General features: G+C 34.7%; 1 protein-coding gene across 8 annotated transcripts in view; it reads left to right on the forward strand.

The window, feature by feature from the left end:
- Positions 1-25,842, forward strand: part of RALYL (RALY RNA binding protein like) — a 654,354-nt gene that overhangs the window by 505,246 nt on the left and 123,266 nt on the right. For all 8 annotated transcript variants that reach the window (XM_079143835.1, XM_079143832.1, XM_079143833.1 and 5 more), the window contains one exon: positions 12,416-12,491. In XM_079143835.1, coding sequence (XP_078999961.1) covers positions 12,416-12,491 — 76 coding nt within the window. The remainder of the gene's footprint in view (positions 1-12,415; positions 12,492-25,842) is intronic.

Genomic DNA, 25,842 nt, shown 5'->3' on the forward strand with positions numbered 1-25,842 from the left:
ACTGTTACACATCATCAATAAATCTACTTATTTGCTACAGTAATTGATCTGGATTACATTTATATAACTTCCTATTCGTAGATGTAGTTCCAGGTGATGCCTTTTTTACATATAATGGTTAAAAAATAGAGCAAGTATGGAGGAGTTACTTTAGTTATTGCCTTGTAGTCATGTCCTTCAAGTCCCAGTGGATACTGAGGGATGACTGTTAAACCCCCAGAACCTGCATCCTACCCAAATATACACACCCATGGACCTATACCTTCAGAATTTTCATCAAAAGCTCATAAGCTGTAACTCAGATAGCAAACTGGCTGCACTAGTCATTGATTTTCAGTGGAGATAAACATCCCTGCTTTTCTCTATCTTAGGCATTTGTAGTGGCAAAGAGCAATAAGATAAAATTTCTACCCCGAAGTGGGAAGAAGAAAATAATTGGATGTAGTGTAAGGAATGGTCCTCAAAAGTCTGCTAGAATGCCATTTGAATCTGGGTTCTGCTAGAGTACTAGCCCTGTGGACTTATCCAAGTTATTATCTCTTGAGAAAGTTTATCTACCTGTAAAATGGGGAGAACAATATTGATGTCATACCAATAACTGTGCAGATGTTTATCTTCAGAAACTGATCAGCTTTTTTAATCTTCTCTGTTGTGTGTCTATAATGGCTATTATTAACTTTAAATGTCTGCGATCTACTTTTTCTTCTTACTTCTACTGATCATTAATAAACACTACTTCCTTAAATCTACATTCTAAATACTCCACCAATGGTTTCTACCCCTGAGTCCCTGAGACAGGGACCTATCCTAGAAACCAAGAACCACTTTTAAGGGAATTATATATTGCCCTGCTTTCCCATCTCATGGGCAATTGCTATCCATAACAATTATGTGAAAAGCCTTTTAATAATAATGATGAACTATTTTATTCATAAATCTTTAAAAGGTCATAAGCTAGTTTATCCATGAACTTTTATATATTTCTTTTAAAAATAAAATCTCTTATTATAACTGACTATAAAATTAAAACTGGGAATTTGATGGTATTATAAATTTAGTTTAAAAAATCAACATTGAAAATACAACGATGTGACTTTTTGCAGTGATAATATGAATTCAGGTGGAACACAGCATGATGGTTAAAATAATATTCTTAGTAAATTAGGAAACCTATGGAGCAGAAATGTACTTGGAGTTGGTTATGGTATACAAATAATTCATAATTGCATCCAACAAACTGTGATGTTCTACCAGTTTTATAAGCTGAACTGTATTACAGCTTATAAATATTTTATGTATACACAGAAAACAGAAATATAAAATTTTAATGATAAACCTGATATTGAATTAAAAAGTAAACATCAGCATGTTTTTACAGGTTCTCTTTTTCTTACCTCATATCATAACCAGGATATGGAAATGTTTGAGCTTTGGAAGAACTAATTGCTAAATCTTTTACATTTTGTTAGCATTTTGTTAAAGATTAATTTGAAACCATGAATCAAAATTTTCATAAAAAATTCAAATTTTGTTTTTTAAAATGATTTAAAGTAAATCTCATAAATAAAAAGGAAAGCTTATTTCTTGCAAAATCTGAGTTGAAATAAGCAATGAGAACTCTATATATGAGATTTAATTTTTAATGCCTTATTATTATGATTGAAATATTTCAACTTAAGGGAAAATACTTTATGGAAGCTCCTCTTCATAATAAATAGTTGTCTTCTGTACCAGAGGAATGAAATTGAGAATGCTCATGATTGTGTGGCATCTGCATTTACTGAGACATTCAGAGACTGTTCAGACATTTTGACATTTTATCTTATAACAATATGCCAAAGGAAAGTGCTCTGTGATGGGAAGTAAAAAGACAGTATCTGCAAAAGTATTTGGACTGAACTATTTGCACATTTCAAGGTAAAACTGGAATTGGGAATCCGATTCACTCATTGTAATTGGCTTTGAATTTATTTTCCTCCACATTTGTAAGAGGAAATTTTATTTCAATTAAAATATACTAACAAAGCAGTCTTTTTATATTTCAATAATGTTAAAACTATTAATGGTAAAATGCAACTTTGAAAAATATTTGAGAAATTACATGAAAACTAAAAATAAGATCATAGAAAAATAAATTTTACCAAAAAATACAAAATAGTTCATGAAACAGGTATGTCAGAGAACTAAGTAAAGCACCATGAAAAGTTACTCAGTTATAGTATTTTTAATATTCAAACAATCAACTAAATAATCAAATAACTTTGTTATTTTTAATATTCAAATAATCAAAAGTAAAATTCACTTTAATTTTGCCCTACTCAAAACAGTCATTAAAAGAATTTTTCAAAATCTTTAATTATAACTTTTTTAGAACAGTGATATAATAAACCAACTTTTGATTAAAAATTTTAAATAATAGAATTTTAATAATTTTAATGCCCTCTCATTTCACTCTAAAGTGACCCATTTAGATACTAAATGGCAAAGTCACCCTAACTATAACCTTGTTTATGATGCAGTTATGTCTGTCCCAGAAGTTCAGGTCACATACTTATTAACTCATTGATTAGCTCATTCACTTTTTCGGCAAACACTTGAGCCACATCTATGAGCCAACTATACTTCATTCTTTGAATAAATTTATGAGCAGAACAAAAATCCTTGGCTGGATTTTGGTGGGGAGGCAGGTGTCTAACGATAAACAAAAGGCATAATAAGCAAATAAATTGTGTGGAGGAATCTTAAGGAGTGATGGTGTGATAGCAGGTGTGAAGGGCAGAAGAAGAAGTGCAGCTGGACAGTGGTTATGGATACAGCTGGGACAACAGAAAATCTCCTAAATGCTTTTGCTTAAACCCTAGCTGGAAGATTTTTTTAATCTGATAGAATCTTGTACATTTTTTTCTTTTTTTTTAAATTTGTTATTCTATTTAGTTATACATGACAGTAGAATGCATTTATGCATTTTGATAAGTCATACATAAAGGGACTATAATTTTAATTTCTCATTTTTCTGATTGTACATGTTGTAGGATCACATTGGTCATGCAGTCATATATATATGTGAGGCAATAAAGTCTATTTCACTCTACTATCCTTCCTACCCCCAAGCCCCTTCCCCTCCTTCACTCCCTTCCACCTAATATAAAGTAACTCTATTCTTCCAAAGAAACTAATAATCCAAACTCTGTTGGTTAAATTTTACTTTTCAAGGAATATTTTTTATTCAACTATACATTCATGATTTACAAACAGCTAAATTATTTTTCACCACGTACTTTTAGTCTTAATTATCATAAGTTATTTCTACTATTGATGTCAATAAATCAATACGTATATTTTTAAACTGTTAAGCAAAATCCTAAACATATTCCAGAGCTCTGCTGATGGACATTGATGTGAATTTTATGTTTGGTTTATTTGGTTTCTGGAAGATCTTTCTCTTTATAAAACTTGTCATCTTCATTTTTAACCTTTATAGAGGTAAAAATATTTGAGGAATATAGAAAAGACTTCTTCAGAAAACATATCCAAGATAACAAAAGAGACGAAACGATCAAAGAATAATTATCTAAGTTGAAAGATTTAGAAAGTAAATAAATTCAAGTTTGATAATTATTACCACTTAGTGTTGGCTTTGTAACCTGTGTGAAAATGTGCTTGCGTCTGCTGCTAAATAATTTTAGACTAGAATTAGACATTGATTAAATATGTGCCAAAGCCCCAGAGTTTCATCAAGTTTCATGACACTTATGCTTCGAGGGAAATCAAAGGTGTTTTGACAATTAGCTAATAAGAGTTTTGATGGGAACAGCAAAGTAAAACAAACAAAAGAACAGAAATAAGTTTCTGGATCAACTGATAAAGAGTTGAGACTTTTGCAAAATTTGGTAGAAGTGGTTCTAGGAAACATGTAACAATTTCTCCCTGGGGAGAAAACCAAAGAATGGGCACTTAAGGACACTCTCAGCTATAGAGAAAGGGGCACCATGCTCTCAAAGCATGAAGTCTACTTCTTTATTATGACATGTGACATTTTCTTTGGTGAGTGGCAGGTTTGTCTTGCTCTGTAATATTCGTTGAGCATGCAGCGCTCAATTTTGTTACCCAGTACCTAGCACAGCACACAGCATGTTTTGTATGTTCAACAAAATGTAGTGAAAATGGATGATCCATGATGTTTATTTTTTCTTCTTAATATAACCTTTCGGAAAAAAATAAATAGTAAATATAAAAGGACATTCAATCATATGTATCCATTTTTTTCCACTTCGGTTTCTATTGGGGAATACATTTTTTTAAATCTAAGTAAGTCATATACAAGGATCAGACTTACTAGGTCTTTGATATGAAGTTCAAGTTTCCACTTTTATTTGCCCTTGCAACCAGAGCCTGGGAGCATGGAGTATATTCTGGTAACAAATGGGAATCTGGCCAACCAGTGATCTTTGCATTAGCATTCTAATAACCAGAGGCCAACGTGCCATAGTGCTGTGTCAGAACTAATTTATGAAACTAGGTCCAAAGGCTCATTAAAGTGGTCACAATTCAGTGGCTGCCCAGTAAAATTAGACTACAGTTTCATTCTCATAACAGTGAATATTTTAACATACTATTAAGGACATATTTCAAGTGTTAAAACTAGCTTTGATTCTGGGAAGGGAAAAACAACAAGATTAGAAAGCCATTTACTTTTGCACTATGAAATAGTTTTACTCTCAGCTTTGGACTCAAAATTATTCAGATGTTCATATTTTAAAACACGAGGTGGGTTGCACTTGGCATTTTCAAGTTTGGTGCAATTTTTCCTCAGATTAAAAGCACTGCTTTGTCACTCCAGCAAAACACTGGGTTATGAAGCTACCTGACCAGAAAATCTCAGGCAGCTAAACTGGAAGTCGAAAGTGCATCTCCTGTTGGTGCCAGAAAAAAATCTTCCTACAGCACTCGTTTAACCATGCATCCTGCCCCAGGATGCCAAAGCTCCTGATAATTCAGTGTGTTGTTTTACAAGCTGCTTTCCACAGCCAAAACAATATGAGTGACATAAAAATCTGGACAAGAGCAATGAGATGCAAGATAAAAAGTTTAAACTGAGTCTAGTGCAGCTCCAGTTCAAGTCTGCTGTTGATCCTGATAGACATCTCTTTCTGCAGGGGCAAGTAACCCCTCCCCTGTTAGTTTGATGTTGGCACATGGGACAGTGTAGTGAACTGAGCTAATGATCTTAATATGAAAGCCATTTAATTTCTCAGTAGCTCAAATACCTGTGTGCATGAAGTGAGAATAATGATTCTTGCTCTGCTCATTTCACAAGGTTGTTCTGAGGATCTAAACTAATAATAACTGCAAAAACAATTTTTAATGGTATGGTACTTATCCTTGGGTAATATATGGTTATATCCATTCACTTGTCAAACATAACAGACTGTTTTCTTTATCTCCTGAATTTTTATTCAATGGAACAGTAATGAATCCTTAAATCTTCTAAATGTGAACAATAAAAGACTCTGAATGACTTTTCCTGACAGTCTATATGCCATGGCTGAATTATTTAGACTTCTATTTAAACCAGGGAGAGAAGAGGAAAAAACCCTCTAAGAATAAAGATTTTCCTTTTAACTAATTCCTTTAGAAAAATATTGCTTTCAATTTCTTTCCACATTTAGAAGATAGCATTGATAATTGATGCTCTATCATACTATATGTTACACATTACTTCCACATCAAGGTTTAATGTAGATAGAAAATGACAGCGGACAGCGGGGATCACCAGTGGTATAGAATTAAGTAGTGAGTGCCAGTTTATTGCAGCAGTATAAATAATATGTAATTTAAAAGATTACATTAACCTTTAAAATGAGGATGTTCCAAATTGAATCCTTGGCAAGGAAATAAATGTAAAATATTTTTCTAAATATTTTAGCGTATCTCATAAACCAACATTCTGGTGGAGCTCTGATGTGCTAAATGTTAACAGGTGTGCTTTGCAAAAATAGCCTATATTCACATATATACACAAGAACACTTGAGTAAATGTGACTCAGTATCAAGGTTTTATCTGTTAATTTACAGTGCAAATATTCAAGAAAAAGATAGAGCATTTTTACCAAACTATTTTACCTGGATGAATTTGTTTGATGACATTCCTATTAACATCCTCCAAAACACTGTTCAAAGAAGCACCACTTCAGGAGCTGTGTTGACAAAATGTGTTTGCTTAGACCTGAAAAACATCCATGCAAGGATCTGCCTCTGGCCTGCATAAATGCAAGTGACAACAGAATCATTGACCAGTTACTGGATAAACAACACTGCAGGGTGCTAAAGAGCATAAGAAGTTTTGTAAAATTATGAGGACTCTCAAAATTCAAAGTCAAAGGTCACAAATACTCTGTAATCAGTTCAATGGAAATGATGTAAAATAGAAGGTGTAAAGGGGGAAAGTCACATATATTCGGGTATAGAATCAGAAATATCTTCCCAAATGAAAGAACACTATTGCTGTGTGGTCTTCAGTAGTTCACTACCAAGGGCTGTTCAAATCAATATATTGACATGTGCTGGTTTTCATTTCTCGGAATGACACTTTGGAACAATGTGTCTCTATATTCCTCCTTTCATTTTCTTCAAGTCTGAATAGGTTCAGCTCATTGACTTTTTTCAGTTTTGTAACTTTATAGTTATTTCTGTCATGGTATAATAGTGTTGCTTAGTTTTAACATAAAGAAGAAAAGACTAAATGTTAGCTAATTTTTTAGTGAGTCAATATATTTTAAATTAACTTACTGTGAAAAAATATGGAAGTAGTTCAACAGGATATTTCTCAATTGTTTTAGTCTGAGGCATAATTTTGAAGCATATTATTTTAACTTTTCCTTATATTTTCATGCTAATTTGAAATATTGAAATCAACTTTACAATCAAAACCAAAATCAAAATAGATTCGGACTGTTCTTTGTGACTCTTAGTAGGTGTTCATAAAGGGTCATAATGTTCTATGACAACATGCAAATGCCCCTCCTCCCTTTAGGAGCGTCTCCACTCCTCTCTGCTAGCCACAAGCAGAGCTTAAATCCTCTTCCTCTTGGTCCCTATAGCTGGAAAGGGTCAGGGAGGTCTGCTCGGGTGAGTTGGGTAGTGCACCCTAACACAGAGAAGCCTCATCAACAGACTTCTTCAAAATGGTGCTTATCTGACTTTACCAAGGCAAATACTTAAACATACACATTTATGGACCATTTATCCATTGAAGGCTAGTAAGGTTCACCAACCTAATCAACAAGTACTATTTATTTATTTATTTATTTTGCTGGGGATCAAATCCAGGGCCTTGTGTATACTATGCAAATGCTATATTTCCGAGCTATACCCTCAGTCCTATAGGTGCTGCTCTGGGTACTTCTACTCCATGACTAGAAACTTAGAATTTCTAGTTAAAAATCACTTATTGAGAATGGTTAAGCTTACATCCCTTCCTGAAGATAATATAAAGAAGTCTCAATATTAGTATTGGGTATGAATCTATAAATCCAATCTATGAATCTACAAATCCAAATCTAGAAATAACCCTCCTCCCCACCCCACTGTATCTCTATGTTTTACTCCCTGGTCCTGCCTTGTGAGTGACTTGCACGTTGCCAGGGTAATCAGGACTCAAAGGTTCAGGACGTCTTGTGCCAATAGCCACAGAGTTCCTACTGAGGTATCATCTGCCCTGTTTGTAAGGTCCCTTGAAGGCCAATAGCTCTTGCTGCGTAAGAAACTCAGCCTTGACTTCCAACTAAGCTGACTTGTTCTGAAGACACAATTAAATCTTGTATTTAAAAAGTTCATTACAAAGGAAAATCTCATTTTTTCAGATCCTCCAAATGAACTAAATTCACGGCCCTATGTCCCCATCTCCCTGATTGACAACCTACCTTTAGTCTCTCCTCCCTATCCACTGAAACCATGCTTTGGATAACAGTCAATATAGCAGTGAAAAATATATAAATGTGCATAGTTAAGTATAAATTTCCATGCATTCAAAGAAAAATTCTGCATTTGAACACTATTCCATGTTCACAAGGGACAAAGAGTTTGCTTATGCATTTTTAATCCCTTTGAAGGCAGGCTAGTGTCTGGAAATTCTGAGTTTACCAGTCTGTCATGAAAGGCTTCCTGGTATATGAATGTGGTGTCAAACTCCTAAGCATATCTTCAGAACAACTGACAGCACATCATAAAAAGAGAGAGCATGCTACAATATTTTTATTGACAGAGTTTCTCAAGCTTTTTATTTACTTATGAGAATCATTTTACATTTTTCACTTTTTAAGTCATGGGATCTAAGCTACAAATATACAGGTGATATGATATTTTCATAGACAGATCCCTTAAAATATTATTACAAAGCTTTTTTTTTTAATAGAATCTATATTTGTTTCACCTACTTTTTTGTTCCACCTATGTCACATCTGAAAGATTCAGTCTCAATTTTGGTTGTGCCTTATTCTAAAATATGCAAGAGTCAGTCTTAATAATTAATTCTCAGATCTGTCCTTTATTCAGAACTTAAATTATATTCCACTCAAATCAAATTTGAAATTCTAATTGGAGTTTCTAATGATCTTCTCATATTCAATAATCCACCAACCTGTTCTGCTTTCCCACCAGATATGGGTTCACAATCTCTGTCAGATACACTTGTTCACCAAAACCTACTGCTTCTGCCCAGATTTACCAACATAATTTACCATTTTTATTCTCATTTTCTTTTCTAGTTCTTAGTTATTCATCACTAAAAAAAATTATAAAACACTTAAGTAATAAAGAATAATTTTATAATGTAAACACATGTTTCCTGTACCCAACTTAGGAATGCACTTGGATGTCTTCCCAAGTCCCACACTCTCTTCTTCCTCTTCTGAGGCAATCCTCTACTGAATTCATTGTTCATCTCTGCTTTCTTTTCTTTAGTTTTATCACATATATTTTTTTCCTACAGTTTAATTTTGCAATTTCATTCACATAAAAGGATCTATACTGTCCATGTTTTTCTATGACATTATTTTTGTTCAGAATTATGTTCCTGCTGTTCATCAATGTATCAGTGGTGTTATCCCTGGCCCTAATTCTTTATGTTTATAATTCACCTGTCTATACACGTCAATTGTATGCATATACAGGTTTGGGGTGTGTGTGTGTGTGTGTGTGTGTGTGTGTGTGTGTGTGTGTGTCAGTTAGGGGGTTTTCTAAGTTTTCTGATATGTTACATTGGTGCTTTCTGTTTCTTTCTCTCTCTCTCTCTCTCTCTCTCTATATATATATATATATATATACATGTATATATATGTATATATGTATCTGTGTGTATATATATATATATGTATATATGTACCTAGATAGATATAGATATATAGAGATATATTCTAGTGCTTGGCACTTGGAGTTGTAAATCTAATGGGTTCCAGTTATATTTCCCAGTGTTTTAACTTTCATTTCCTATTACTAATGAAACTGAGCATAATTTCATGTGTTTCTTTGCCATTATGCTTCCTCTTCTGAAAGTGCATTTGGTAGATTTTATTAATTTTCTCTTTGGTGTTTTGACTCTTTCCTGTGATATAAGTGTGTTCTTAATATATTCAAAAACCAAATCTTTTATCAAGGACATTTTGTCCAGTTTGCTGTTCTTTTCACTGTAGTTAAACAACTTTTGATGAACAGAAATTCTTAATTTCAATACAGAATTTACCTATTTTATATGTTAAGGCAAGTGATTTTTATGTCTAATTTAAGATTATCCTACCATACTCTGAGCTCATAAAGTTTTTCTTTTTTATTGCCTCCTAAAATTTTAATACTTTTGCCTTTCATATTTAGGCATTAGTAATTGATTTTTTTTTTTTGTCTAGGGTATGTTAGAGATTCAATTTTATATTTGTCCTGTGTGCAAGCAATCATCATGGCATCATTTATTTAAAAACTCTGTCTTTTCCTCAAAGATCTGCTAGTCCAGCTCTGTGATAATTCAGATATCTATATCTGCCAATGGACACATATACAGATATGCCATATGGGGTTGTCAGTTTGGAAGTTCCCTATTCTGTTCCATTGGTCCCTGTTCTCTTATACTAATACTACAGTCTTAATCACCACAGCTAAAGAAATAATCTTTATAAGGCAACTTTACCAACTCTGTTCCTTTTTCTAAATGTATCATGGCTATGTTTGGTCTCTACTGTATCATATAAATTCTAGTATTAACTTGTCAAACTGTGCACATACATAAAAAGTATTGGGGAATTTTATTGGAGTAGCATGGAATACATAAATCAACATGGGGAAGACTGACATATTATTACATCATGTCTTCCAATTTCTCTGTATTTGTATAAATTTACTGTAAAGTCTTTCAGCACAGTTTTAAATTTTCTCCATTCAGTTCTTTCAATTTTTCTGATAGATTTACTCCTGGGCATTTATAGATATAGCATATATACATAATATTATATATATATAATATGTATATATTATATATGCATAATATTTATATTTATTTATTTATATATATGATATATATATTTACATGTATATAAATGATATGCTTTAAACTATGTGTCAAAAAACATGTATTGCTGTATAGGGATATGCAATTGAATTTTGTATCTTGGCTTGACATCCAATCAACAAACTAAACTTTCTTATTAATTATAACAATCTTTGGATTTGGGGGAGGGATTATACTGATGAACAGTTACTGTGAGTTTCATATCTTCCTTGCCATATCTAATATTGCATTCCTGTCTTAATATGCTGACTAGGTTATCAAGGAAAATCTTCAATAGAGATGGTTCTAGCTGATGCCATTTCAAAGTCCCTGATCTTAAAGAAAACTTGTTCAATGTCTCATTATTGGTTACAACATTTACTATAGATGTCTTGTAAATATCTTGTATTAAATGAGGAATCGTCTTCTCTTTTTAGTGATAAAATCCTTAACAACAATTCCCTCATCTCCACACCATCTTCTGTCCCCTCTGACCCAAAAGGGTAGGAAAACTAAAACCCAGGTTCTGGCTTCAACAAATGTCTTTAAGGGACATGTCAGGTACCGTGTCCACTTATGTTTAATTTTTTGTTTTTACATAGATGTAGTATGCTCTTCCAACTCCTTACTTTCTTGCTAGCTTTATGTTGTATTACTTTAAGGGATATACTTATATTTCATCCATAGTGTTTTCAGTGGTGGATGGCTAGGTGTATTTAGTCCACTGTACTAGCAATAGAAGTCTTCCCTTTCTTTTCTGTTCAAATAATATCCTTAACTTTGTTCAAAGCTTTTCTTAAAGTATTTATCCTTTAGATTTCCCTTTTTAATCATTCTTTGGAAATTTAAACTTTATTTAATCTAGTTGTTTATTGCATTTCCCAGACCTCCATCCAACATCCCAGATTCTTTAAAAATTTTAGACATTCTTTAATTCAAGGTTGATCAATTAGATATATATGCTGTCATGTACTTAGGCATCTTCTCAGAGACCCAATCACATTCTCAGTTAATGAAGGCAAAGGATGTGCTCTCTTCTCCTTCTGACCACCCCATAATTCTATAGCTTCACAGTCAAGTCGCTAAGGATGTTTGTGGCTCCCTAAGTAAACATGGTCTTGTATTATGATTACATGCTTATAACTTCTTTATCTATGTAAGTGGAAAATGCATCATGGGAACTTAATAACTCCTCTTATGAATAAGACTTTGTTTCATACAAACTTTTATGTATACTGAGAAATTCTTGGGAAAAAGTGAAATCAGAAGGATATCTCATTCTCTCTTGGTGAATGTACTTTGTGGATGTGCTTGTTCACTAAAACCTACTGCTTCTGACTGGATGATTTACCAACACATAATTTGTCATTTTATTCTCTTTCCCCTTTTTAATTATGTTATTAATTACTGAAAATAAAATGCATGAAATACTTAAGTTATAAAAAATAGTATCATAATGCAAACCCATGTTTTCTTAACCCAACTTGGGAAACAGTACTTTATGATGCAGTTTTAAAGTCCTTTGAATATCTTCCCAGGTCCCACATCCTGATCCCCTTTACCTTGCTCAGTAATTTTTTCCACAATGCTGATAATTTTCTAATATGTTATATATTTTTCTTATTGTGTTTGTTTCTTACTTGTCTACCTACCCCCAGTAGAACATAAGTTCCACAAGGACAGGAATATATTCTATTTTATTATGACATGTTCCAACCATACCTGGCATAAAGAAGGTGCTCACTAAATACATGTTGAATGAATGAATGGCATATGACATTTTCACAAGCAAATGGAAAAAAGAAAAACTGTGATTTTCTTTTCTCCAATGGTTTAGTTTTTTTTTTTTTTTAAATCAATGCTTTTTTATTCTGTTTTCAGATATCAACATGGCAGGAGAACCTAAACCATACAGACCAAAACCTGGAAACAAGAGGCCCCTTTCTGCTCTTTACAGGTATGTAAACAATTACTCTTATGTGATATGTCATGGTAAAATGCCTTGCAAGTTTTTAAGACAATATGGCACGTGAGGAATCAACTCTTTTTAAATAATGTTCTTCACTGGCATAAAGTACAAGAGAATGTTATTGGGCATTACACAGATATATCATACAACATTCCCAGGAATCTTGGATGCCTAACATTCTCATGTCTGCTCATACAATCAACACATTTTTTCAATAACATCTAATAAAATTCTCTGATTCTGCCTGACAGGTATAAAGGACAATGTTGAATAATCACTACATGCAATATACTATAGAGGTTTTACCTATGTTGTTTAATTTAATTTAATTTTCAAAACAATCTTATGATGTAGATCAAGACCCAAAGGTTGAATGTTTTCCCTGGTAAGTGGATGATGATATATAATGGGGTGGGGGGTGGGGTGAGAGAAAAATGGAGGTACTTTAGATTACATAGAGGGAAATGAGAGGAAGGAGGTATGAAAATGGTGAAATGAGACAGACATCATTACCCTATGTACATGTATGATTACACGAATGGTGTGAATCTACATCATGTATAACCATAGAAACGAAATGGTGTACCCCATTTGTGTACAGTGAATCAAAATGCAAACTGTAAAAATAAAATTTAAAAAAATGAACCTGCGATTCAGTTTCTTAGTAATTTTCCTCAAGGTCACACCCTGGTTAGTGATGGTATCAAACTCATGCCTTCAGACAACATACCCCAAGTTCTTTCCACTCATTCACTCAGCCTCTTTCACTGAAATGTACATGTTCCTGTCATACCTATTTCTTCCCTTCTTCAGAGTGATATATCCAATTCCTTTAACCTTTTCTAAAGTTACCTAAAGTTGAGTCAATTTAACATTCTATTTTTGTCCTTTGACCTGCCTCAGTTTATAGTGTCCACACCTATATTCAGAATTCCAGGTTGGGTAGAGTAGACCAGATCTAGTAGCTTTGTTGCTCTGTTTGTCCTTCTACTAAGTTAACTAACATTCTGTTGATCTGAGCAAGGAAAGAGTAAACTCGTATAATTTTCAGCTTCTGAAAAACAGTCACTTTTGAAAAATGATCATGTTCCGTTGTCCCACTTCATGTACTTTGCCACTGGTTTTTGTATTGTTAAGTGCTGACTCCGCATCTGTCTCTGCAAAATTCCCTTTTGTTAGATGTAGCCAATTGTTCCAGGCTATTGAGATTTCCTATCATCCAATTTATTAGGTCTTCTCCCAGATACGTATCATTGTTCACATCCACAGCCAAAGAGCTAACAGAAGTGTTGAGCAAGGCTTCCTATTTTACTGATATCATTTGGATCAAGGAGAATTAAGTTATATGTTAGATTACATTCTGTTACAGTATAGTATGGGGAGAATGCACCCAAGGAGGCCTTGAGCTATTTTCCTGTCCTTGTTCTCGGAAAACTAACATATCTCCTTTTCAGCCAAACACAGCTTCATTTCCCAAACAATGAAATAAGGGTCAGAACTAGATCACTTCTAAGGTTCTGTTCACACCTAATCCCCTAGGGCTCTCTAATACGTGACCATCAAAGATTTTCAAAGCTATATTGAAAAATATAGCTTCATTTCCCTTGTTATTTTGGCTGTTTAATTCTATTTAATCTTAATAAGATATTTTATATAAAAAGTGGAAAGCAACAGGAAATAACAAACGATAATTAGCCACAGGCTAATACTGACATTAAAGAGCAGAGATGAAGTCATCAACAAGGCAAAGGACATTTTCTGTACCTTGTTTGAGATAAAGGACGATGTTCACAAAACTGAGCAATGCAGACTAGTTTTTAATCAGATTCATTTTTAAATGTATGCATCGAGCTACAGCTAATACAGAACATTTGAAAAGTCACATATTCATATATTAACAAAACAAGCTGGCAATGCATACTTTTCTTTTTTTCTTTTCTCTCTCTCATCAAAGTTACCAGTGTCTGTGCCATGATGGTAATTTTCATATTTTCCCTGTTCTGGCATTGTTTTGATTTCCCTATGAGAATGGAAGTTCATGACAAGCAGCAAATGTGTTTTTAACTGTTGATTCTCTATTATTAAGTTGTGTTCAATTATAAATTCAAAAGAATTAGAAACAATTTCATTTAAATATGCTATACTGTATACAAATCACATTAGTGGGGAAATGCTTATTTATCCTATTTTCATCTGTTTACAGAATTAAAGCTGGAGTACATTGAAATTGAAAAACAGTAACAAAGGGAATAAAAGGGAACAAATGTGCAGCTGAGAAAGTCCTTTTATACACATTTTCTCATTCTTACATAAGCTTAATAATAATAGTACTTTACTTTTATATGGAAAACTATGTTTTCAGAGTCATTATTCATCTGTTCATTGTAGAACTCACAGAGCTGGAACTACATGCCTTGCTTTATAAATGAGAAACCCATGTTACCAAGACAATATAGGATTTGCTTAAGTAAAATATCAAGATTGGTAACTGAACTCTATTCTTCAGCCTTCAATTCTGGTGATCTTGCTGCTAGACCACAGCTCTTTGCATTAACTCCCCTGCTACCACCTAAGCAATATTTATACAAAACAGAGCTTTCCTAGTCACCAATAATCAGTCATATTTCTGTCTATGAATACTAAGCCAGCAGGTGGCAGAGGAAACATTACTCACTATATACTTCATAACAATAAGAGGATTGACAACTACTTATGCAAACATAAGGCACAGATTTTAAACTTTAGGTTGTTTACCTAACAATAATTGCAAAATTATCTTGAGAGTATAAGATTGCATAACAGATGAAATAATTTAGCTCAATATATTATATGGCAGCAAATTGTAATAGAGGTAGCCTCTGCCTTCCTATTCTTTGTATCTTTGAGTCTATTTATCTTAAATGAAGGAGCTGGAATAGTTCCATTTGTTCATTCATTAATTCATTCAATCATTCATATAAAACATATTCAATGCATCTATTGTGGTCTATGGACTCTGGTAGCTGCTTTTCTAGCCAACTGGCACAGAAAATGTCAAAGTGCAGGGTGAGGAGAGAGCATAATGAAATGAAAGTAAGTTATTTGGTCAGTTTTATTCTGCAGTTCTCCAGGTTCATCAATTTGCCAACAAATGACATAATTTAATTCTTTATAATGACTGAATGGAACTGCCTTGAATATATATACCACACTTTTTATATCCATTCATCTGTTGACAGATGCCAAGGCTGGTTCTGTAACTTGGTTATTGCGAATTGTGCTGCTACAAATATTGAAATGCAGGTATCACTAGTATACTGATTTCAGTTCTTGTGACAAATGCAGAAGAGTGACATAGGTGGATCATATGGTGGTACCATCTCTAATCTTTTTTTAAAGAGTATCCATATTGAATTCCATTGTTGATGTTACTAATTTGCAGCCTCACTGACAATGAAGTGTTAGTTTCTCCCCAAATTATCGCCAGCATTTATTATTACTTCCATTATTGATGACTGCCATTCCAAATGGGATGAGATGAAATCCCAGTGTGGTTTTGATTTGCATTTCCCTGATTGCTAAGGATGTTTAACATTTTTTTCATATATTTTTTGACCATTTGATTTCTTCTTTTGATAAATATCTGTTTGACTCATTTGCCCAGTTATTGGTTAAGTTGTTTTTTTTATTTGTTTTTTGGGGGTTTTTTTGCTTTTGTTTTTGTTTTGTTTTGATTTTGGTGTGAATTTTTTGTTGTTCTTTTTAGATTTGGATATTGATCTCTTGTTAAAAGAATAGGTGGCAGGGATTATATTCCATTCTGTAGACCCTTTTTACACGAGAAGTAGACTAAACTATGCTAAGTTCATATGAGAATGTATCACAATGAAACCCATTTTATGTATAAAAACAATGTACCAATTAAAGTAAATAAATAAATAAATAAATGGAAGACTAGTAGAGTGAAGGAACTGAGAAGGGAAGGGAAAGGGGAATAACATGAGCAATTTATGTTATGTGCATACATGAATATATCACAATGAACCCCAGTACTATGTATACTTATATTGCAGCAATTTAAAAAATAAAGAGCAAGTCATTGGTACAAAAGTAATCTGTAATTCACCTCCATGCCTAAACTGCTATGTCTCTATAAATATATTCTGTTGGGGCCTATAACTGATCTGCTGCAAGACGTTCTTCACCTACATTTACTTTTATCTCCATCATTAGCCACAAAATGGTATTCACTTGGGCTATCCACTGAGACACAATGGGGTTGGTTTGTTTCTTCTTTTAATAGGATTTTCAATTTGGCCAAACAAATGTCTGTAAGTGCTTAATTTACATGGTATACAGAGGAGATGCAAAAAAGAAACACAGCAAGGCTTAACGAATCTGAATGGTCTTATGCATGAGTAAGAAGCCTAAATAAATAAGGACAATCCAAGAGAAGTACACATCCACTTCCATAAGAAAATTAATGAGTTGCTGATTTTGCCTAGGGAAAGTGAAAAGTCTGGGAAAGTTACGGGAAGAAGAGGATATTTGAAAAAACAGGCATTGTCTCTGCAGGCAAAGGGAAAGATGAACTTACTGAGCAAAGTGCAGGGCAGAAGCAGACAGAGAGAGAAGTGCATCTCACGAGGGGAGCAGGAAGGGCTAACTTGGTAGAGAATGTGTAAAGGGAACATTAGTGGCCCAGGCTGTGAATATCCCTATACAGCAGATAAAAGAAATTTGACTTTTATTCTGCAGGCAAGAAAGAATCATTTGAATATGGTGACTGATTGAAAATGGGCTGTGAGGGAGTGTGAGTCACAGACATCCAAGGTTTCTAGCTTAGGCAACTAGGAAAACGATCACATATTCAGATAGAAGAAATAAAAAGACGTGATAAGCAGTGGTGAGTTCAGGTATAAAGTGGAGGGAAGGAGGTAAAAATAAATTATTTCAGTCTGGTACATGAATCCATAAAGACAGACAATTCATTAAAATAGTACTTGCAATAAAAATGTCTCCCATTAGAGTCTATCTGTAAATGAAACATAATTAATCATTTGTGAACATTTCATAAATATTGGACCTAGTCCTAATGGTGAATGGCTAATCCATTCTCTGGAGAAAATAATGTAACTTTTAATAAATTGCTGCTTCAATGTGCAATGTACATCTAGGGTGCTCCAAAATAATGATTCTCTCCCAGGAAGTAAGTTTTTCAGCATGCTGAGTTCCCATTAATGCTAAATAATCGCTAAAAGAGAAAAATTGTATGATGCTTCTGCTTCTGCCTATAAAATGGACCGTTTCCCTCTGTTTTGAGTAAAACCAACAAAGATACCAAAGAGCAAAGACTGTTTATGAGAGTTTAACAAAGAGGCTTTCATTCACCTACAGTTATCACTCACAGTTACAGGAAAGAGTTCAGTAAGACAGGTAATATAGAAAGTGTCATCTCACTGATTTCTCTGTGATTATTAAATACCATTCCCAAGTATGATTTAGTAGCTATCATACACATGCCTTTTATAGCAATCTTCCCACCCTAAAGAGATGACCCTGGGAATCAAGAATTGGATTTACCATGCAAGTAAATTCAAGACTCCAGAAGTTTGCCAAAGGATAACCTATAGCTAACAGCATCACCATTTTAAAAGTCTCATGATTGGTGGTGGTAGCCATGAACGTGTGTTATAATATGAGAGCTTTCATGATCAAAAAACTTTCAGAGCACTGACAAAGCAAGGTGATCTTTCAACAAAATATCTCTGGGGATTCATTTTCTACTCCATTTACATGAGTTCTGTTATCGTCCTTCATAATGGCTCTGGCCCATCATGGGAAAGGGGAGCCTGAATTAGGGGACCTGAAATGTCACCTAGAACCTTGACAATAGAAGTGAAAGTCATGGAAGCTAATTTTAGCTAATTCTAAAGAGTAAAATTCAATATGGAGAAAAAGAATCCTGGACATCTCCACTTCATTGACTTGTGCAGTTTGCTGAGAGATGTTTACCAATTAGGTATTGATCATTTTATTTGTTTTCTGTCTCCTTTTATAATGTCAAGGATAATACACATTCTCTTTCAGAATCTTACTACTTCCAGTGTCAATGCCTCCCTTTGCACAGGCAAAGGCTTTCTTCCATTTAACTTACCTAGCTTGGTTGGTCCACACAGAAAGCCATCCAGGAATGGGTTCTCTCGCTTAACAGGGGAAGTGTAAAAAAGAGGGGAAATGGATTCTCTAACCTCCATGCTAATGCATCATGTTCACCTGAAACAGACACAGAGCAGGCACTGACAGGCCTACCAGGTTTACTTTGAAAGTGTGTTTTTGCTGGGTCTGGGTAAAAATTTCAAGATTATAGCTCTTGATCCAATCTTTCCAGTACAATCAAATCACTGACATACAGTTGTAGCTACTAATAAGAGAAAATAGAAAAAAAAAAGTATGCTTCTAAAATTCAAAGATGACTATTCGTTAATTTGATTAATTAAGGGCAAGTTCTAATTCGGAGTTCCCCAATGAATATTGACAAGATTTTATGTCAGAAAAGGCCCCATTCACTTTGATAGTTTAAAATTCTACATGTTTTCTATGAGTGTGTTCAGTGGAAAGAGTGTTAGGCAGACATGGCTCCTAACACAATTGCCATTACCAAGAGTTTGACCTTGATGGTCAAGCTGATAGATTCCTCAGTTTCTTTGGTCCATAAAGGAAGATATAAAAGTTTTCTGAAAGATACTATATTTTATGGGCCTGGAACTAGATAATATAGATACTCTACAAATTTTATCTATGCATATCACTATGATTACTCAAAGAAAACATCTACAATAAAGTATTTTACGATGTTATTTTAAGTGAATCTTTAACAACGATAATATTTTTAAAATTCACACAACTGAAGGGGTTAACTTCCCCATAACTTCCTAAAGAAAAAGTTTTTTTAAAAAAAGATTACTTTTACTTATAGCCTATTCCCCATAATTTAACACTAAGCAAATGTAACTTATAGACCTTTTCATTTAAACTGTTTAAAGGAATGCTGACACAACACCCATTAAAATAGTTCTGCTACAGGCAATTCTCTGCTAAGTTAAAGAATGGCCTATTTGCAATTTTTCTGATATTTTTAATGCATAAATATCCATGATTATCTCCTTGCATGTAGAAAGAACATGGTATGGGTAGGGGGAGATGAATTAATGCAATTCCTTAATGCACAGACTCCATCTCTAAGACTTTAGTAAGATGGACTTTTAGTCTTCAGGTTGTTAGAAAGACTAAATTTCTATTTTTTTTAATTTGAGGTAGTTTATGATAAAACCAAAGGAAACAAAACCATGTGACCAATTTTGAAAACAGGAAAACAACAAGAACCAAGAATTTGTTGGGAATTGAGAGAGGGATGGACCAGTAGGATCAGGCAAAAGTGACATTATACTAAGGAAACTTATGCAATGACAAAGTGATAAATGTGAGCTACTTAGCTATGAGATTTCTGGCAGTCAGGTCTGAAGAGGGAGGATAATAATTTGTGTAACTGTAGTAAATGAAAATACTTTGTGAAAGAAAGTACTCGAATGTATAAGAAACTTTTTTCCCCTAGCATTCTCCTCTGACAGAAACTTATTATATAGGCTTTCATATAAAATCATCTAAATGGCATAGCAGGTACCACCCTAAATAGTATTTACACAATACACACACACACACACAAACACACAAAAAGTATTAAAGCAGATGCTATTTTTCTCATGTAGTCTTACAATTAAAGTCAAGGATAAACTTCCACAAAGCAAGATAAAGCAAGCCACACAGGATTCCTCTCTATTTTCCCAAGGTAATTTACAATCCCGTGACTTCCTCAGCAAATTTGCCAACCAGAGGAATTCTGGGAGTGATACAAGACAGTTCAATCCACAGAGCAGACTTGGGTTCAAGGTACCTACATAGCTGCACACTGGGAGGAGACAGAAAGTACAAGTGGCTGACACTTGGTTGGTTTGTCCACCTAGTCTGAGGGACCAGAAAGAAAAAAGAAAAAAAAAAAAAAATCATGCTTGAGTACCTGCAACCTTACACAGTGACCATTTAACCTAAGACTTGATACTTCTTTGGGGTGGGAAGAAATGGAAAAAGAATGGTAAACCTAAATCAAGATAGAAGTCACTGAAATTTTATTTCAGCTTTACAGTTGGCAGACCTGAAGAAAGACATGCCACTGATTTCATCTTGCTGTTAATTTTAATTTTACTGCACTTTAGAAACTGCAGCTGTCCTGAGTTAGGTGTTTTCCTTCATATCTGAAAACAGGGTTTTCTTTTGAACAGAAGGTCTCCTCGTTAGCAGGACTCCTGCTATGGCCTTTTGTGCCACAGGTTCCTTGCATCTTGCTGTTTGTCTTCTACATGGTTTATTGAGGTCACAGCACAGAAAGTGACACTGCTAGTCCCTGCCAAAGCTTAGTAAGAAGGTAGGCATCTCACTTTGCTCCCTGACTGGAAGGAAGATTGTTTGTGGGTTTTATCTTAGAGCCCTTCCTTGCTCTAAGTTGGAATGTTTACATTGTCAGTGTTGATTTCTTTTTTTCCTTTTTTTTGGTGTTTTCAGGGGAAAAAGAATCATCATCTCCAGTGACCTCTTTCTTGTTTTACGACAGTCCTTGATAGATGATTTGGGGCCTTGAGCTTCCATCCTAAAATACATTCATGTCTGCAGCAGTTAAAGTATGAGACGTAAGAGTTAGGTAGTTTCCCAAACGCTGGCTTATTCACTGCACACAGTCACACACTTTACTTGATCTAACTCTAGTCCCTAACCTAACTCTAGTTTCACACCCGACATCCCAGTGACGAATCTTAAGGCCGGCTTCTTTGCCGGGATCAATCCAATCACTAGAGCGTGTGGAAGATTCTCCACAGTGGGAAAGTGAGGCTGGCGGCATCTCTTGGCTCAGCTTACCCAGGGTCTCAGCTCTCTGGTGACATCTGGTGACCTCTGGTGTCCTCTGATGTCCGGTTGGTTCTGGTCTCATTTCTCCACCATCCTGTCCCTTGCTCTCCGATCTGTCTTACAGTTCTTCTTGTGTCTATCCAGGCTTGATAAGATGGATAGCACTTGGGGGTGTCGGTGTGGTTGCTCTAAGCTACTTCTGATTGGTTACACCCCATTTTGGGGGTCTCTCACTGGTTACCCCTTTTTTTAGGGTTACATCATTTTTGCACAGTCACTTAACACTGCAATTTTCATATAATATTCCCTATAGTAAAGTTCCATATAGTGAAATATAACAAAAGCAAGGTAAAATAGTAAAGATCCACATAGCCAAAGCAAAACAAAGCATGCCACTCATAACAATTCATAAGTTAGTTGTTTTATTTCCAAAGGTCATCTCAGCCCTCTTTTGCTCACCAAGAGCTCACATCATCTTCTCCTTCTTAATCTACCCATTTATTCAAGATCCAGCATATATTTCTCACTCCACAAGACAACATGGAAGGGAACATGAAAGAAATGTAAACGTTTCTACAGACTTATCTTTAAATAAACCAAATTAAAGACTTTAAAATATTTCTTGCTAGAACATTGCCTTCTCATTGTACTGTTTGGAAAATTAAATCAAAATCTTTTTCTACCCATAAAGATGAGAGAGAAGGAAACCCCTTTGGTTTACTAAACAGGCATTAGACCAGCATGCAGTACATACCACAGGCTGCCCACTAAGGGATTGTATAACCAAACAGTACAACCTACTATATACAGGTTTTCAACATAAACAATAACTAGTCCCCAAGTAGGAGGACTTGACAGCACCATTTGTCACAGATAGTTTATTCTAACTTTACCTGGTAAAGTGGGTCACCACTGACGTTAGCTAATTGATATTATCCAAAGGAAAACAAGCTTCTAAAATCCATTAGAAAGGAGGTAATTTTGCAATTTAGAATAATGTGCTCTTTTAGTCTTCTACACACACACACACACACACACAGGAGTGGGGCGCAGTCAGGGTACTACCTCCCTTGATGTTTACATTTCAAAGGAATGGTACCCTGATCCAGGAGAAAGACATCCCTGGGTCAAAGAGTTGACAATACGCCATTCTAGTTTTCAAAAGGATCTATGTACACATTTCAAAAACAGGAGACAATATTTAAAATTAACAGTATTTTTTTTTAAGTAAATGTCCAAAAGAAAAAGGAGGGGGAGAAATCTCTTCCCTTGTTTTCAAAAGGAAGAGAATTAAGTCTCTTATTTTTAGTTTGAATTTGTCCTTAACAGTGCATGGGAAAAAATCAAGGTTCAGAGAGAAAGACCCACAGCCAGTAAGCCTCAGAGTTATGTCAGGGACCCAGGTTCCCCCCTTCCAGTTCTAAAACTATTCTATAATTTTAAGTTTTTAAAATTTTAACCCCATTTTTTAAAAGGAGGTATGAGTACTGTTTGAGGACTGGTTTGTGTAAGACTGATGGGAAGTTCCTCCTTATAGGACTTCTCCAGCAGGCAGAACCCTTTGCCCTTCTTCCCCTATTGCTCCTTAAAACATCTGCAACCAGGGCGGGCTGGGCCTCCCCTGTAACACATTCGTTCTTCTGACAACTGGCATAAATAATAAGAAAATTGTCATGATGTAGAGAAAGGTTTAAGCCCATACAAAATGCGAAAAAAAGAAGAAATGAATATGGAGAATATAGATAGATGTGGCAGATTCATGGGAAAGCATACAGTCCTTGTTCTGGTTATCTTTGTCTTACCCTTACTGTGAATGATTTTTTTAACCACACAAAAATCATTTTCACGTAGGTAGCAAATTCCCTTAAAATTGTTACCAAATTGAAGGAGTTGGATTACACCATTTCTTAGTCTGTTCCTGCTTCTCATATCCTAGGATTCCGTTGTTTACATTCTGATACAGACATGAAAGTCAGGTACGTGCCTCATTATTGAGTTCACCCTTTTTTCCTTCAAACTCTGTTCAGTCTCTTAAAAAACTATCTTCTGGCTAAGTAATTCTGTCTATTGAAGTGTATCTAAGGAGATAATCCTAAACATCTTAAAAATTTAAAAAAAAATATGAAATTATTCCCGAGATTTTCTTTGCAGTTTTATTTGTAGTAGTAAGGCAATCTGATCCAAACAAACATGCGACAAAAATGGGTATGTGCATCCCTTCATTTAATGTTCACAACCCGTTCACAACATGGAAAAGGATTTGGCACTTGATTAGAGAAACAAGAAGTAATATTATATAAACATCATGATTAAAACTATTTAACAAATGAAGCATATGCAGAGAAAAAATAAAGCAAAATATTAGCTATAATTATCTTTCAGATTGGCGGCACTTCTCTTATAATGTTAATGTCTAATGCAAAATTTTTCAAGGAAAATTTAATAACAAAAAAGAGAAACTTGAAAATGAGATTTTTTTTCCGTGGTAAATGATACATGTCATACAAAAGCAGTCGTACAGACAACCATGAGGAACATTTTGTGCTGGATTTTGGGCAAAGCCCGTTAAACAGAATCATCCCTTAGTCTTCAAAACTAGACTCCTCTAGTCACCATGGTTATTAGAAAAGTTAATTTTCTAAAAGGGCGACTTCATTAACATTAGTCTCACAGTTCAGTGCAGTCCAGCAGCCCCATGTTGGAGATAGTTACTGCCAGATCTAATGGCCGGAAGTGGCCTGTCAGTCAGTTAATGCCAGGAAAGGATAAGGAGTTCTGTCTGTGTGCTGATGGAAATGCAAGGAGCAGGGTGCAGGGGACAGAGGGCGGGGCTGGGGGGCGTAGATGAAGTCATCTCATCTTCAAAACTCAAAAAGTCAAAATTGATGAGCCCTTAAGTGGTGCAATAAAGTAAGTAATCAGAAGTGCCTGGTAATGGCAGCTCTTCCAACTACAGATTAGTGAGCTAGTAATAAGACACTGGCTCCTGCCTGACAGTAACTGTCCCTTATTGTAGTTAAAGCCATAATTCAGCTGCCTTGCTGCTGCTTTGAAAGGGCATAGTGTACGTGAGCTACAGATAGTAACAGAAGAATGCCCAGGTTGCAGCCTTAGTATGCAGAGTGGGACGTGGCAGATAAAGGAGGTAGGGTGATGTGCTCCTCTTAACAGAGAAGACTTCTCAATACAGGATGGCATGGTAATCAGCCTGAGTGCAGTAAATGTATCAGAAAAATGCTTCAAAAGAATGATACACCAATAATACCTGAATTTAAAAAGGAAATAAAGAATGACCCACGAAATACAGGTATACATGTGAGACCATATTTTGAATTAGATTATTTAGCAACTGAAAAGTATTAAGTCTTATTCCTCCTGAAACTGTCTACAACAGGCAAAGGCACTATTATGATAAAGTGATGATTCTTGAAGAATCTAAATAGAATAGTAGCTTGAAATGTTTGGCTTGCTGAAATTGTCTTTTTCTTATTCTTTTTTATTCTTTATTACCCCAATTCAGTGTAGCAAGTCTCATATATGTCTAGTAGTTTAAAATATGAACTAAACTGAGTGTGAAAAGAGTTGAAATGCTTAACATTAAAAATAAAGGTACTATGGAAGAAAGAAATAATATGTTATTTATTTTCATTGAGAAAGCGAATATATTTCTTTTTAAATATAATGCTGAAGAGATGAAAATGAGAAAGATCAGTCTTGGCAGTGGGTGAGGCATAATGTGGGCAGCAGTTATTGGACAGTCTATACTCAGTCTAGCTGGGAAGAGTTGCCAGCGAACGGCCAGTCAATAGTCCCTTTAGAAGAGCAAAGCCCCAGTTGCCTGAAAAGAGAGGGTATGGCCGCTGAGCAATCCAGTCAGTAATCTTCAAGATCCCCATGAGGGATCTTAGCATAGTAGCCATTCTCACTTAGGAACCAAAACACAGGCAAATTTTAGGGGCAGACCAAATTAGTAGAGAGAAAGATTACAGGACAATATAAGTACTTCACACAGAGTAGCCCTGAGGGTCTAGTTAGGAACACTGGAGACTTGCAGAAGAATTTCTGATCCAGCAATTTTGAGGGGATTATACAACCTCCAGCCGGAAAGGATGACTTATCTCTTAGCTTCCACTAACATGCTCACTCAGAGGATGGTCAAATTCAATGTATACTAGAGACCTGTTGAATATAATGAAGGAGAAAACAGAAATTTGCTAATATGCTCTTTTTTCATCAATTATTATGCCCCACTTAACAAAATGGACAAAAATCTATGAACTTACCTTCAAAGTGTCAGAGAACTGAAAGTTTTTTAAAAAATGAATTATACGTTAGAAGGTAGTAGATGTTATAGGGAAAAAAAATATCTCAGAAAGAGGGATTGGGAGTGGGGCGGAGA

Source organism: Sciurus vulgaris, assembly GCF_902686455.1.
Source record: "Sciurus vulgaris genome assembly, chromosome: 1".
Lineage (NCBI taxonomy): Eukaryota > Metazoa > Chordata > Mammalia > Rodentia > Sciuridae > Sciurus > Sciurus vulgaris.